Source organism: Streptopelia decaocto (assembly GCF_964273445.1).
Source record: "Streptopelia decaocto genome assembly, chromosome: 4".
In the NCBI taxonomy this organism is placed as follows: Eukaryota; Metazoa; Chordata; class Aves; order Columbiformes; family Columbidae; genus Streptopelia; species Streptopelia decaocto.
The window spans coordinates 665,333-681,796 of record NC_138658.1 but is presented as its reverse complement, the minus strand read 5'-3'; the positions used below and the strand labels follow the sequence as shown (position 1 = coordinate 681,796).

The window sequence follows — 16,464 nt, the reverse complement described above, 5'->3', positions numbered from 1 at the left end:
CCCACGGCTTTGCTGGCGATTGCGGAGCTGGAGCAGGACCCACAGGACGCTGCCCGCGCGCCTCGGGGGCCGCGAGCCCGGGACCGGCGCTCCTCAGCGCTTTGCCCAGCCGCTTGTCTCCAAGAGCTGTTCTGGAGCAGCCTCTCCATTGCACATCGTGGGCTCAGACTGTCACCTTTTCTCCTTCCACCCCACCACCAAAACGTTGCTTTCAGGTCAGCCAGGCTGAAAATAACACTCTGAAAAACACTTCGGCAGCTTTGCTTTGCTTTTACCCGGGTGCTGCTCCTCTTGGATGTGCCGGACATCAGGTGTGTTGTTGGAGTTACAGCCGCCTCTGGGTTTTGTGCTGTTCGTGTCCAGAGTTTGGTGGGGTTTGTCTCTTATGCCAAATTGTGCAGCGGGGAAAACCTGACTCCAAGGAACAGGGGAAGGGGACCAGGGAGAAAACGCTGATCCCATTGCCCCTTAGCCGGGGTGGTGTTGTTGGGTCTGTTGGGGTGTTTGTTTGGCGGGCTCGTTGTGCTGCGGTGGCCAGGGGGTGCTGGTCGTGGCGTTGTTTGTGGTTTGTTTGGGGTTTTTGTGGTTATTTTGCGGCGGGTTTGGGGTGTTTGGCATTCATTTCCCGTTTCCCCGTTTCCCACCGTCGGCGCGAGGCCGGAACTCCGCCCCCCTTGTGCCATGTGACCCCTCCGTTTCCGCTCCCCCCCCCGCCCTCGTGCAGTGGTACAGCCCGCGGCGCTCGCGGACAGCGTCACAGCGCGGCGCCCGTCGCGGAGAACCAGGTGCTCGCGCTACCCGGAAGCGTTTCCGCGGCAGCGACCGGAAGGGACGACGGGTTTGTGTGTGTCCGGAGCGCGCCGGCCGCCAGCAGCTCATGGCCTTCAACTTCGGGGCCACGGCGGGTGCCGGTGCCGCCAACCCGACCGGTGAGCGCGGAGCGTCCCGGGCGCTGGGGCGGGGTGGAGGGGGAGGAGCGTTTTCCGGTGCCCCGGGGCGCCGGGCGAGCCCGTAACGGCCGCGGGGCGCGCGTGGCCTTGCCGTCCCTCGCGTGACGCGCAACCCCTAACGGCCGCGGGGCGCGCGCGCCCCCCCACCAATGGGATCCCGCAGCCCCTCAGCCGCGCGGGGCGCGCGTGCCCCCCCGCCAATGAGATCCCGCAGCCCCTCAGCCGCGCAGGGGGCGCGTGCCCCCCCACCAATGAGGTCCCGCAGCCCCTCAGCCGCGCAGGGGGCGCGTGCCCCCCCACCAATGAGGTCCCGCAGCCCCTCAGCCGCGCAGGGGGCGCGTGCCCCCCCACCAATGAGGTCCCGCAGCCCCTCAGCCGCGCAGGGCGCGCGTGCCCCCCACCAGTGGGATCCCGCGGCCCCTCGGCGCCTCAGGCCGATCGGCAGGCGGTCGCTGTCCCGGCCCGGCCCCGCTGTTCGCCGCCCCGCAGCGCTGGGCCGGGCCGTGCGGACCTGTCCGCCGCGGGGCTGTGGCACGGAAGGCGCGGCCACCTCCTCACGCCTGTTCTCGGCGGAGCCGGTGAGATGCGGGCTCCCCCCGCGCCCCGTTCTGCTGTGGGTTGAACGCTGTGCGGCCTTACCGCCGCGGCTTGGTCCCGGTTTTCTGGTTCCTCCCGCAGTGGCGGCGGGTCCGTGTCGGGAGCTGTTCGGGGCTTGATCCTGCCGAGAGATGCGGGCTGCGTGGTGTGGAGCCGCCTGGTGCAGCCGGGTCACTCGGATCCTCGCTTTTGGCTGCCCTGGTACTGTTCTGTGGATAAGATGCTCTTGGAATTTAGTTTTTGAGCTACACTGCAGCATTTAACTTGCCAAAGAAGGAAGATTTGTTTTTCCCTGTCTTGTCTTGCTGCTGTCAGTGGGCTCTCAGTGAGGTGTAAGCAGAGCGTTCCTTACTCTCAGTCAAGCAGTTCGTTCTTGGCCCTCAGAGCAGATGCTCTGAATGAGTCCTTTGGACCGGGCTCATCCTCGCCACCCTCCGCCCGGGCTGCCTTTTGGGCTCTCACTCTGCTCGTGCCCGCTTTAAACACGGACTTTGTGGCCCACTGTAAGCAAAAGATGATCTTGTACTGCTGTGTGTAGTGAGCTGGTTTATTGTGCTCGCGAAGCAATGTTAGAGAGAGCCCCGGGATCGCACGCAGGTCTGTCTGCGTGTCCAGTGCGAGCCTGTTCTCAGCTGCTCTCCCGGAGGGAATGGGGGGGCTGCTGGGTTAGCCCGTGTTTCTTAGCGCTGGGAAACCCGGGTGCATTGGATAGGACACCAGGGAGCCCTGCAGCAGACACGTTTTGTGAATATAGCTCGAATAAGTTCACCCTGGCGTATTTGAGCGACGCGTGGTGCCTCAGCGGCTAGAGCTGTGTTTTGTGGTTACCCTGCCATAGCTTCTCATAGGTGGGTATGCGCTTAGCGTGAAGATGGTTTACTCCTGCCTTCCTGATGGCGTATGAAATAGTGATGCTCACTTGCAATAGTGCAGATGTGGCTGTTTCAAGCAGCCTCGGGTGGTTAAAAATTACACTTAATGGGAATGCTGAATCACATGGGTATTTTCATGTATAGCTTTGAATCAAGATGGGGAAAAATATTACTGTTTTATATGCAGTATAGTTGAAAAAGAACATGTTTATAGCAATGATACAGTGAGAGCGGTCTAAACTGAAAGCTTTTAACTGTCTTCCTTGTGTTCAATAAATCATGTTAAACGCCAGTTAATATCTTAATATTGTTTCTAACTATGCTAATGTTGTCCATGGCAATGGCAAAAATATTTTAGCTTTTCTTTCCTGAACCTGCCTTTTACTTAAAACTAATGTTACGTTGCTCTTTTTCTGCTTCCCGCTTGTCAGGATTTGGTGGGCTTGAAACTACAAACTCCACTGCCAGTGGGTTTAATTTTGGGGGTTTCGGATTAACTGCTAATCCTGCAGTGAATTTTAATATTGGGAATTTCGGTGTTTCCACTACCTCAACTCCACCATTCAATTTTGGTAACAGTCTGGCAAGTGCAGGTAGATAATGCATAAGTACTTGTTTTGTAATAAATGTTAATAGCAGAGGTCCAAGAATTATATTCCTAACTGAGAATCCATATTTAGTACTAACCATCTTATTTTGTATCCAGCAAAGACTGGAGATAAAGGCTCTGAAAGTGGAATGGGTTTGAGAGCCACAGGCTTGTAGGGTTTTTTGCCTATTAAATTCTCAATAAATAGAGGTTGAAGAAAAATAACCATGTACCAAATGCTCAGTCACTGAAAAAGAAATGAATTGTGGTAACCTGCCAGTCTGACCCAGTCTAAAATTGAACCTCGATGACCTAACAAAACGGCAAGGTCGGTTCTCCGTTCGGACCCAGGCAATCCTGCGTGATTGCAGAGCCGGTCCCTGACGCACATTTCCTGACATGAGATTCTTGGACTACTGCAGCCATGTTTCATCTTACCCGTGTCTCCCCATCGGCCTTCCGTTGGCTGTCATGAATGCACTACACCTCAATAGTTTCTGTGGAGAAACAGATTTTATACGATCAGCACTAAATGAACAGCCCTGGCGGGGGTCTCTGTCGCCTGAAGGCCATTGTGCGCCTGAAATAGCGCACGTCCCAGGCTGGCGCTCAGGGATCCTCCGCCTTCCGGGGTCTGCTGTGTGCGCAGGGCACTGCCTAACAACCCTTCATGGCCCTGCTGGATCCATCGGTTCCCACTGATCAGCTAAACACAATTCCAAGTTCAATCTTATCCTTTTCAAATAAAAATTATTAACTCTATGGCTTTCTAATGCTTTTACTGATGTAGAATTAGCCCGTGGGGCCTCGTTGCCGCTGCTCGTATAGGAATTCTCTTCATTCCACAGCGCCATTGCCCCCCCGTGTTTTGTCCACTCGAGGGATCTGATTTCATTTTCATTTGGTATGAACACTATTGTGCTGTATTTCTTTAGCTGAATTTGAACTATTCCGAAAGAGAGGTTGGATACATAATTTGGTTTAGCAGTTTTCACTCTTAGGTCCTTTCTCAAGGAAGGATGACTAAATTGCTGTGAATACAAATCTGCCTAAAACTTGTGTCATCTGTTGGAATTCCTTCTAGGGATTCTCGCTTGCTGGTAGGACTGAAACATTAACATTGCGAGGAACAGCTTGTTATATCCACTTGCATTAAGGTGTTTGCTGAATGAAAATAAAATGCAGTTGCATGTCAACTTTGGTTCAAGCTTTTTATTTGGTGTAATGAGTGTAACAGTCTATAGAGCAGGGCTTGTCAGATGTGCACAGACTGCACCTCAGGCCAGATGTTGCGCTGGCACCATGGAAGCAGAGAGATGGTGGGGTGGCATGTGGCCGTGCAGCCTGCTGTGCTGGAGGCCAGCCAGGCCCAGGGCACCTCTGGTGAGGGGGAGAATGGGCGCTGGGTTTCTTGGGGTGCTCTCTGGCACGGGGGAGCTCAGGCCCTCACTCAGCTCTCCTCCCTGTTAGCCAGGGACTGGTTTTCCCATATAATCTGTGGAAGGCTGCTTGTCTTTGCATGTGCCTTCCCCTGATAGTGATTGAACATCAAAATGAGATTTAATGGGGAGGCTGTCAGACGATGGGAAACTAGGCTTCTCAAAATATCTTGTAGAATTTGACCTGTGTGTGAAAATAAATCGTTCCTGTGACAGCATTCCCAGGTGGGAGCAGCAATAGTGTGCACCCTGGCCTCAGGCTTTACCTGATTTGTTTGTGGTTTTGCTCTTAAGACATTAGGAACATTTAGACAGCTCACAAAACATCGGGTTGTTTATGAAACATTCAGGGACAACATTGACCAGAAGTGTTCCTGAGGATGAGTCAAAGAAATACTGTTACTAGTTGTGTCTGTCACTAAGGAAAGCACATTGTGTTGATAAGGGAACAGAATGGTAGTTAATTCCCTGCTTTTTTATTGGCTTTCTTGACACACCATGAATGTATTGGCTTTCTGGTTCATGTGTTCTCCCTCATTTCCTCGGACAATGAACCCGGTACCCATGATCAATGTGAGCTACATGCTTGTGACCTAATACATCCATCTGTCAACATCTCATAACACGTGTTGAAGCGTGCTGTTTATTGTTGCAGTATGCTCAGCTGCCACGCACAACATGCCAGTTGCCTTACTTGCCAACTTTGTTTGTCAGGTGCCTTTGGAGGATTTGGGACAACCACCACCACTGCGGCACCAGCGTTTAGTTTTTCTGCTCCCACCAATACAGGCACTGGCGGTAAGAAAGCTCAAATCTGAAAGCATTTGCTTTAGAAAGAACCGTAGGGCATCAGCCCATTACAATTGATGTTTGCATTTCACAGGTACGATTCTTCTCTTTTTCCCAATAATTCTTTGATTGTTTCCCTAGGACTCTTTGGTGCTACCCAGAACAAAGGCTTTGGATTTGGTACTAGTTTTGGCACAGGAACTGGCACTGGCTTGGGCACTGGGCTGGGAACTGGGCTAGGCTTTGGAGGCTTCGGTACCCAGCAGCAACAGACCAGTAAGTGTGGCTTTCTCTTGAGTTATCCCTTTGTTAGCAACGAAAGCAAAAGACTACAACGGACACACAGGTAGTGGGACAGAAGTGTATTATAAAATCACTTAAAGTCTTGATTGATGGAGACTTCTCGGAGTTTGGCTCTTGAAATGTCTATATTCGCAGTCCTCAGCTTTTTCTTAAACAAGAGCTCAAGCGAGTTTCTGTGCATCGCCCTTGAATTTCCAATAACAGTATTCACCTCATGGTTTAGCAGTGGCAGAAAGAGTAGTTACAGAACTGTTGTTCGTGGTCATGGCATTACTAGAGAGGGGAGAAAAACAGTGTTGAGTTTAGTTCAGGTGTAAGCTGGGTAACCACCAGCTGCAGGCTCTGACTTCACTGAATTTATAATAACAAATGTACCCTTCAGATTGAAATCCAGATGCCAGGTGCCAGATGGTGTCTTGGGCGAATATTGACACCTCATTTAAAGAAAAAAGAATAAGTCTTTTCTTCTGACTTAGTATTCAGGAGCTTCTGTTGCTGATGACAATAGTGTATAAAAGACACTTTAAAAAAACATTACCTGGTACAGATTTACTTACTGCATGCATTTATTTTGCTTCTCAAAATGCGAACCGATACCAGTGATATGCAGATGGTACGTGTAAACAAGAGAGTTTCTCTTTGTTGGTGAAGGTGTTCATTTGTTTTTCTGATCCAACGTAGCACTAGGAAGTGGCTTGTTCAGCCAGCCTGCTCAGACACCTGCCCAGTCGAACCAGCTCATCAACACAGCCAGCGCACTCTCGGCTCCAACACTCTTAGGAGATGAGAGAGATGCTATTTTGGCAAAATGGAACCAGCTTCAGGCCTTCTGGGGAACAGGCAAAGGCTACTTCAACAATAACATCGCTCCAGTGGAGTTCACACAGGAAAACCCCTTTTGCAGGTTTAAGGTATGTAATCGTTCCCCTGCCCACAAACAGCTGTGAAGGAGTTGCTCTGCTTGCTAGTTCTGTGTCCAAGTGTCTCATGAGTGTTAAATCGCATTTTGTTATTGTTAAAAGTAATCTGAAACAGTATTTATCCATGTAATGTATGCAATTCTAATGCATGCTAATTAAAAGGTTTGAAGATGTATAGGTGCTGGAAATCTGGGTGTTGCTGGGGTACTAGATAATGACTGCATATGTGGATCATGAAACTAGTCTTTTTCTGTGATAGCATTCAGATTAGCGTGTGTGTAGTTGGAGCAGACCTCTGGAAATGAATTCTACTGTGTATTTACTTAGGTTACAATGTTACAGAAATTATTTAAAATAACTTCCACATGTGAAAGACACCGTTAACATCTGGAATAAGAAAATCCAGGTGTTTTTTCATTGCTTTGTCTACATTAGAATAAACCCTCTATGAACCCGGCCTGTGCATAGCATTTTAAATGCACCAGCCTTCAGATTTCTGCCTTTATCCTTGCCAGTGCTGAAGCAGACTCCATTCCATGTATGGTATCGTCAGCAGTTCCAGATCTTGCTTCTGTCAACAAAGAATGTGTAGCTCTTCATCCTCCACAAATCTCACGCCTGCTGACTTTCTTGCTAAGCTTCAGACCTGGGAGCAGATTTGGGTCAGGCATGGTGATACCTTCCTTTTCCAAGCTGGTTCTTTGAAGTGGCAACTTTCTAACCCACATGTAGGTTAATACTTGATTAAGGCTAGTTTTGATTATGCACATATGACACTTTCATAAAATCTTTGCAACAACTGAGTGCTTGTAAAACAAATGTTTGGCTTCTCTTGCATTACCTTTTTAGGTGTTACTTCCAATATTTTGTTGATAATGCACTTGAGAATTTGTTTCCTTCTGAGCTGTTGCCTGAAGTGGCTCTGCAGTTCTCTGGGCTTTCCAGAATTCCAGAATATAAGTCGTGTGATGCTAATTCAGTTAATTTTGAGTTTCATTACCAAAAGAAGTTTTCCTTTCAAGTTGCTATGTTTACCCTTGTCCCTGTGACTTGAGCATTACTAATGCCATTAGGAATTCCTGTACCTTAAGTCAAGTCCTGAAAAGTTCCCCGTATGCCAGAAATGGCAGGTGCCTGAGAAAACTGATGAAATTGGCAGCATAGGTATCAGAGCCAAGTGTCATAAGCTGGTTTGGCTTATTGCCTTTGTAAGCATCCGATATCTGACAGGAACGAAGCATTACCTGGAGGGTTTCACTGGTGTTCCAGGAATCCACTTGTACACAATTGTTGTTCTAGAACAAATGAGAAGCATGTGGTGCTTAACCAAGAAAAGTGTGCTCTTGAGGTATGTGATACAGGTCGTCATTTGAAAGGCCACAACAAAGTAAAAAAGATGTGATAGTTGAAAATACTTCATTTCATAAGTAAATCATGACATATTTGTTTTTAAACAAATACCAGAGGAGGCCTAAATGTGTGGTTTTAGTACTACTTTGCACATAATGAGATTTAGTTTTCTGGGTACTGGCAAGTCTCTCCCCACAGTGTAATCCTCTTCTGCAACTATGGAGGTGAAATAAATGTGTTTAACAGTAGGTGATTGTTTAGGGGTTGGTTTGTTTGGGGTTTTTTTGGGGGTTTGTGTATGTTTTTTCTTTTGAGTCCTCAGAGGGAATAGATAGCGTAACTCAGAGACGGTTATAGTGCCAGTACATTCAGAGTGTCCATCGTTCAAAAGATGAGGTTTCCCTCAGTTCTGTCACCGTTGTGCTCCCAGCTGAAGCAGGCTGGTTCTGCGGGGCTCACCATCGTGGGGAATTGCCCTCTGCCGACGTAGACCGGGCCCTTGGACACATCCCCAACTCTGTTCTCACTTCAGCTGAACTTGCACAAGGGGAAAGGTGCAAATCACCCATGTGCAGTGTCAGGGCCGTAAAAAGCACCCACTGTCCAACATATCACCAGTGATACGTTGTTGTGACAGTTTGTAGGCAAGTTGAGATAAAACTGCCACTTTGCTTTTGCTTATGATGAGTTAACAGTTTAGGTCTGTCTTAAAAGTCACATGGAGTTTACACAGGATCTGACAAGATTTTTTTTAAAATAGGGAAAACACGTAACTTTACACAGATGGCAGAAAGTGTTCCTGTGTTAGATTACTATGTTGGATTAAAACATCTAACCTTATTACAGCTTTATCACATCAAGGAGCAAGATAACAGTAAACTTTATAAGCAAGTCACTTGCTAATGCAACAGAAATTGGCTGTCCCAAGTTCCTGTGTGATAACCTTACTCGACGGGGGTCTTAGCTAGTAGAAATATTCTGTGTCCATGTTTTGGCTCGTACTGCCAGGCAAAATGTCTGGATCCACAGTAGGAAATTGTTAAGGATTTCTTAATACTAAGAAACTCATGAAGGTTTGTGGTTGGCTTATCTTTCAATTCGGTTATGTCAGTAAATGTTTTTTAAATGTTTTTCATTCAGACATCTGGCAATGTAATGTTTCAAAACCCTTCTGGAAGTCTAGTAATTTTTCTGTGTTAAAGTCTGGTCCCCTTGTTCCTTTTGCAACTTAGAAAAAGTGTAAGTTTGTAAAAGGTTCCTGGTTGGTATGAGCTCTGAAGTAGCAGGAATATTGTGCTCAATTGGTGTCTCCTCATCCAGAGGACTTTTTTTTTTTGAAGATGTGGAATGGTTACATAAAAAACTTTTCTAAAAGTCTCAACTCTGTTGAAAGCTACTCTGCTGGTGGCCTTGTGAGTACATTTTAAAGGGGGGTTGATTTTAGCTCTCTGCATTTCTGAACATGTTAACAATGTAACTTAAATTTTGAACCAGTTGCTCCAGAAGTTTAGGGGTGTAACCCCTCCCCTTCATGCCACATATCTCTGCTATTGCTAAGTAATATATCCACCATTTTGTTTGTTCATTTGCAGGCTGTGGGTTACAGTTTAATGCCCAACAACAAAGATGAAGATGGCCTTGTGGTCCTGGTCTTTAATAGAAAAGAAGCAGATATTCGAAGCCAGCAGCAGCAGCTCGTAGAATCACTACACAAAATTCTGGGAGGAAACCAGACCCTCACTGTCAATGTAGAAGGTGTTAAAACGATGCCAGATGACCAGTATGTGAAGTTTACATAGTTTTATCTTTTTATCCGGTATTGTATATTATAGACGGTGCTTAATCTGCTCTGTCTCCCTTTTTCCTTGATAAAATCATCTATGATCTACTCATCCTGAGTTTGATTTCACATCTCATTTTTTCTTGTTGCTTTGTCTTAAGGCATTAAGTCCAGTATCTTTCCTGTGGGTGTTTCCTGTGGGTGCTCAGTTCAGGAAATAAACTTCTGCAGACCCTCCTTGTCAGCAGCAGAAGCTGGAGATGAGTGTGATAACCGTGGGGGTGGGATTAAATACCCAGTATTTTAGGAGCAGTGAGGTTTTCTTCACCTGGTCAGTGAAGGTGGAAAGGCATTGGGGTGTATGGTAATAGGATCTTTGCGGTGTTTCGTATTGCAAATGTTGGTTACAATTGGACAAGGGTTCCAAAGCTCATAGAGCTGGCTCATTCTGCATGTGTTATGTCAGAGTGCTGTCTGCTTGGACTTGCTGGGGGAGCCTTGTGCTAGTCTGCCTAAAGTACTTCAGCACATGGACATTTCTGCTGTTGACTTCTAAAGACCAAAGGGCTTAGGTTATTAACGTAGTATTAGTATGACTATGTAAGATGGTTGTTAAAATTGGGGTGGGAGAATGTAGTTTCAGAGAGTATTTACAGCTTTTCTCTTTCTGCCTTGCTGCGTTAAACCCTAGATTTATTGGTACTTGATACCTTAGTTAGCTAAAGGAAGTTAACAGTCATCTGGGAGAAGTGGTAACTTCAGTTTGGGGTTGTTCATTGTGTTAGTTTCTATAGGCTGCTGACCTTTTTCTGACAGCACACGTTTTGTCTTGCTCAGGACAGAAGTGATCATTTACGTTGTTGAGCGCTCACCCAACGGCACTTCGAGGAGAGTTCCCGCGACGACCCTCTATGCCCACTTTGAACAAGCCAACATCAAATCGTCCCTGCAGCAGCTGGGGGTCAGCCTCTCCATGGCCAGAACGGAGCTTTCCCCGGCACAAGTCAAACAGCTCCTGCAGAACCCTCCTGCCGGTACGCGGTCTGGGGCTGCGCGGGGCAGGGCTGGGCCTCTGCTGGGCCTCTTTGGGTCTCTGGGAAAAATGCACGTGTTGACCCACTGGAAAACACTTTTTAAAGCTGAAGCAGTTTCCAAGGCACCCAGACATACTGACATAGTTGGTTTTGTTACAGCCAGTTTTCCTGCTGAAGTACAATGTAGTCTACCAAGGCAGCTATGATTTATCAGTAATACATGCCACATGACACCATACTATGTGATCTAGCTATCATAAATCACTTCAGCTTGTCCAATTAAAAAAAGAGTTAAATATTGGAATAATCATGTCCTATATTCACTTCCCTGTTTTCTTGCGAAGGTCACTTAGCCTGTGTCCATACGTTACGTGGCCGCACGTAGTACATGGACAGCTTTGTTTTAGATTAGTTAAGTGCTGCTCGTGCCATTTCATAGGATAATTGCAGCTTATTCTCTATACAGCATCACGTGTGGTAGCTGGCAGTGAACTCCCTGCAGGGGGTAAGGGAAAGCAGCCTGTGGTTTCCAGCAGAAAATATGTAGCTTGTTCAGTAAGACTATAGTGTGTAGAAACACAGCAAACGTTATGATACCTGGATTGCAGAAAAACAGGCAGCAGTGTTTTCCAGCTGCTGCAGTGCTGGGGAGAAGGAGTTGCTCTGCGCATTAGTAAGTTGGATGTCTAATATCAGAGGTGTATCATAAGGCCTGTGTAACGATGGTTGGGTGCAGCTTGTTAGTCCATGACTGAGGAGGAAGCTGAGTTCGTAGGTTGGCTAATCAAGCAGAAGGATGTGCAACAAAAGGTGGTAGTGCTGAGCTCTAGAGAAACTATCACTCCCCAGGGAGATAGGGTTTGGTCTTCAGAGGTTTTATGAGGAATGACCCGGAGCCTTGTGTAGTGAACAATGTTGCAGTACCTGACTGTTCCAGTCTGCTCTTTAAGCTGGCCTGAAATTGTTACATTACTAGCATTTTTTTCTTTGGCCTGTCTCTCTCTGATCGGAAAGTCAAAGTCAATTGTTTCCATAGCAGTGTTGTCTTTTTTTTTTCCCTAGCATACCTAGGTATGTGCATTTTATACACTGATCTGATCTGCAGTGAGGCTTGAAGAGTGTAATAACTTACATCATGCTGTTGATGTGCACATACAATTAAAGGCTTTTATTTTACATATTTGCCTGATGAAGCAGTTCATGGCAGAACCAGCAACTGCTCTGTTAACAGATGAAATCCCCAGACAAATCGTGTTAGGAACCTATCTTTCCTAATAACTCCTGCTGGGATAGTTCTGCCAGCTGGTTTGATACTTGGAGTGTTTTATTATTCGGGGGTTTTGGTGGTGTTTCTCTTATACAAAATAAGCAATGGGGAAAGGAAGGGTGACCTAGGTGTAGCATACAGTGGAAACAGTAACATTGTTCCCCTTGAAGTCTGGCTTGTGTGATTTAATCACGTGTTGGTTGTTCTTTCCCCATGATTTCAAACCCGCACAAGTGCTTGGCAGCCTGAACTTGCTTCCACAGCCCAGGACCAATTCTTTTATAACTATCCTTGTTTAATTAACCTTGACTGGTACAACAGTCATTCAAGCTAGCATAGTTCATTGGTATTTTCTAGTGTTTTCCTGCTTAACAGCTGTAAGATACGATATCTGTTCAGATCTATCCATCCTAAAAACTTGTTTGTTGCCTTTTTTTTTTTTTAAGGTGTTGATCCTATTATATGGGAACAAGCCAAAGTTGATAATCCTGATCCTGACAAGTAAGTCTAATTGTCTGAATATTACAGAAAGATTTGGAAAGGGGAGAAATACATGGTGTAGTACCCTTCAGGTAACTTGTAAGAAACTTATTAGAGAGTAACTTTGTCAAAGTGCTGATCTCATTTGAAGCAGTGAGGATTACTAGAAATACCTGTCTAATCCTTTTACCCATTTAGGCACTTAAGGGTTGTGAGCATAAAGAGCTTTCCTTGCATTACTTTGAGTTGCGGTGTCCTCCATTCTGTGGACTAGTTATTGTGACTTATTTTTTGTAATCATTATGTTTTTCTCTCTTTATTCCTGCAGGTGAATGTAATGTACCCTCGTACCCTCCAAGGGTTACAGATAATATAGGCTGATTTCTTTTTGAAAAAGGAACAGGTTGTTAGGAATAGTGAGGACTCTAGAGCTTAGCATAACAAGATGCATTTATGTATTATCTTTAATTTATAAACTATTTTATATTATAAACTTAATTTATGAACTAATATAATCTGTAACTTTAGATTATGTTTGTAAGTATTAGTCCATACTATATGTCTAATATTAAAATGTGTCACAAGAAATATTTGTGTTCTTGTAGGCTTATTCCTGTGCCAATGGTGGGTTTCAAGGAATTGTTGAGAAGACTGAAGGTCCAAGATCAGATGACCAAACAGCATCAAACTCGATTAGATGTAAGGTTTCTCATCTTGATCGTGACTGCTTGCTGCTGATGGAGGATGTGCTATTAAATGAGCATCATCCCCATGTGTCCTATGTGCTGAGAACTGAAACTGGAGCCGTTGCATGTGGCAGTGACTCTTTTATTGCTATTTCTTAATATATTCCTTAATGATATCTTTGGGCCAAGAACCATGCAGTGCATTTTGCCTTTGGTTTTTTTTCGGCTTCAAGCTTGCTGTGTTGTTATAGACTAATTCAAACAGGTGAATTAAGTTGCACGGGCATGAACTCTAATTTGGGCACACAGTTTTCGTATGCCTTCTGAAAATCCCAGTTGCATATGAAAATAAATAGAAACTATAACAGTAGAGGTCTGGTGAAAAGCTTTCCCAAAGCCTCTTTGGGGAGGAGACTGAGTACTGTTTTGAGACTCCTGGTTTCAAATCAGGGCTGATGTGTTCTGTTATCAGCAAGTCTTATAATTTACAACTGACTCCATCTCCTCTGCAGATAATATCAGAAGATATCAGCGAGCTGCAGAAAAACCAAACAACAACTATGGCAAAAATTGCGCAGTACAAAAGGAAACTGATGGCGCTTTCTCACAGAACATTACAGGTAACACGGATAGTCTCAATAACTTGTTCTGATGCATGGTCTAGTGCCAGAAGGCAAACCGAGAGGGGGCAGGATGGCCTGTGCAGTCTTGTGTGTGGCTGGTGCTGCAAATGGAATTCTGACTTGATGCAAATGGTATTGCTGTAAGTACGAGGCAGAGCTGTCAGGGCAAGCTGTGGGTGCGCAGCATGGCTTACTGCTTGGGGAACCTTCTTTCTCACTTACTCAGAAGTGGCGGGACTGCCCTGAGGCCTCGTAGCAGCAGACTAAACGACAGAACCGATCTGATGAGAGAGGCGCTGGAGGAGGGACAAAAAGACACGTGGATGGGCAAGTGGGGAAAGAGATGGATAAAGGCTTCCTAATGGAGGCTTCTTTTGTAGGTGTTAATAAAGCAGGAGATCCAAAGGAAAAGCGGCTATGCCATTCAAGCAGACGAAGAGCAGCTTCGTGTACAGTTAGATACAATTCAGTGCGAACTTAATGCACCTACACAGTTCAAGGTGAGTAGTTAACAGAACTTTACCAAAACCCTAGTTTTCCTCAGAAAACAGTGTTAAGTTTTCTGACGCGTGCATATGCATTTTTTTGTGGAAAGCTTTCGGAAGAGCAGTCCAGCAGTGTTACTAGGTAGCAGCGTTGTGCTCTTTGCTGCGTGACTGATAGGTATTTAAGGGGTTTTTTTTGAGGTTTTAAAAGTATTAGTTGCTTGCCCTTTGTTTGTGTTGCAAAAAAGAAAAATGGACTGAGCGGTAATGCTTCCTGCCCTAGCGACTCAAGGAGGTGGCACACACTGGAGCTGCCAGCGGTCGATGAGTCGCATTCGATTGAAGCCTGTCTCTTTTCCCAGGGCAGGCTGAATGAGCTCATGTCCCAAATCAGGATGCAAAACCACTTTGGCGCCGTGCGGGCTGAGGAGCGCTATTACATCGATGCAGACCTCTTAAGGGAAATCAAGCAAGTAAGTATTACCAGGTAGAATCCTGGGATACTCTCTGAACATCATAATTTAAGCCAGCTAAGCACTAACTTGGGGGATGTATCTAGAATGTGGTCTTTTTGTAATTAATTGCTTATGAAGTCCTTTTTAATGTTCTCAGTGACAGAGCGCCAAGGTTGTACAAAGCCGCTCTGTGCAGTCAAGCTATTAGTGCAGAAAATGCAGGTTTATTTTCTTCCAAAGAAATTTTGCTAGGCTTTTCCATGTGCCAAGGCCACCAGACGTGGCACCTTTGAGAAACAGTACTTGAAATCTGTGGAGTTGAGCTACACTCATGCTGGTTTTTAAACTACCTGCAGCATCTGAAGCAGCAGCAAGAAGGTCTGAGTCACCTAATCAGCATTATCAAGGATGACCTGGAGGACATCAAACTTATAGAACATGGGCTGAACGAGAGCATCCCCATCAGAGGAGGAGTCTTCAGTTGACGTGGTGGATGCTGCTGGGCTGACACAGAACATGTTACTTGAGTTCATGGTTCACCTTCCAAGGCCAAAACTGGTGAGGTAAAATAAAACCTATCTTCTTGGAGCAATGGTATATTGGCAGTTACCTTTAGAATTAGCAAAGCCTCTTCTAAGCTTGTGAACTTGACCTTTGGAAGGTTTATAATTTATAAAGCTGTATATGCTTTAATAAAAGGAGAAAAACTGAATCTGTTCAGATACTCTTCACTATAAAACTATGTACTATTGTACATTTTTTTCTTTTCTTTTTCTCTTTTTTTTTCTCTTTTTACAACAGCATTGTCTTAGAAATGCAGTGCTGAGGGAACTGTCCCACTTGTGACTTGGTTTGTGGAAAGCTTAGCCCGCTTCTGTGTTCTTGTCAAAACAATCAAGTGACAACATGATGTAAGCAGCTAACTTAAAGCATTACAGATGTGTATGTTGCTGTAACTATGTCAGTCTCTACAATACCCATAGTTTACCTGGGCAAGCTGCAGGAAGTTGGCGTTTCCAGTTTTTGTCCTTCCTTTGTACAGCAGGGAGCTGAAGGTTCTGTTGTTATCCCTTTACATGTGTGAGTTATACAAAGTTTTGTGGCCTCTCAATAACAACAGAATGTCTAGACATTGTCTTCTGCCTTTTTAAGTTGCTGGAGAGTAATAAATTCAGTCTGACTTTGTAATAACTTCTGCATGGTACTGGCTCTTTCTCAGCTACGTCAGCAAAACAGTGAAACTGCTCATAACTCCAGGTGCGGGCACTGCAGGTAACAGGCATCGAACCCACTGCCACCGAGCTGCTTGGTAGCATCAGTCCCCAAGCTAAAATACAAGGCCACGTCCCTCTAAGATCCTGCGATGGCTACTATATGCAGCAGAGACAAGGTGGGGTTCCCCCCAACATAAGTTGCCTTTTTTTCCTCATGATGAAAGTCACTGAAAATAACTGAAACAAAAATGTTATTCTCTGCAGTAGTAGTTTGTGCAGCCTGAAGAACTCAGACATGGTAGTGACCAAAAAAAAACCTCCGTACATAAAATTTGAAAGGCAGAAAAAACCAACTCCATCCTCAACAGCTTTCTTAAAAGAGCTCCTGCGAGAGCCTGTATTGGACATGGGAGAGAGGTGATCTTTGGAAGCATAGTTCCACTATAGATAAAAAAGGCATACGTGGAACTGTAATTAAGAGGGGAAAAGGATTACTTTATTTTGGATAAAATTAATAAAATATCTCAAATGTGCAATGCAGGTTCTAGCAGGGGCTCTTCTCATAAGAAACTGAGTGAGGTTAGGATTCTCTCTTTCAGCAGCCAGGGTGCAGTCTCAGTGCAGCCTGCCA

The 16,464-nt window shown here is 45.6% G+C and overlaps 1 protein-coding gene across 2 annotated transcripts; it reads left to right on the top strand.

Moving 5' to 3' along the window:
* Positions 1-771: 771 nt before the first annotated feature.
* Positions 772-15,810, top strand: NUP54 (nucleoporin 54). 2 transcript variants are annotated; one of them, XM_082051440.1, is made up of 13 exons: positions 772-929; positions 2,851-3,012; positions 5,162-5,245; positions 5,378-5,512; positions 6,221-6,450; positions 9,402-9,589; positions 10,427-10,623; positions 12,337-12,391; positions 12,976-13,069; positions 13,569-13,676; positions 14,060-14,179; positions 14,527-14,637; positions 14,976-15,810. In XM_082051440.1, exons 1-13 carry the CDS (start codon positions 878-880, stop codon positions 15,102-15,104), a joined length of 1,665 nt encoding a protein of 554 aa, XP_081907566.1. In that variant the 5' UTR covers positions 772-877; the 3' UTR covers positions 15,105-15,810. The 2 variants fall into 2 exon arrangements, with proteins under 2 accessions (XP_081907566.1, XP_081907565.1); XM_082051439.1 differs by lacking the exon at positions 2,851-3,012 and having other exon boundaries at positions 773-929.
* The last annotated feature ends 654 nt before the right edge of the window (positions 15,811-16,464 follow it).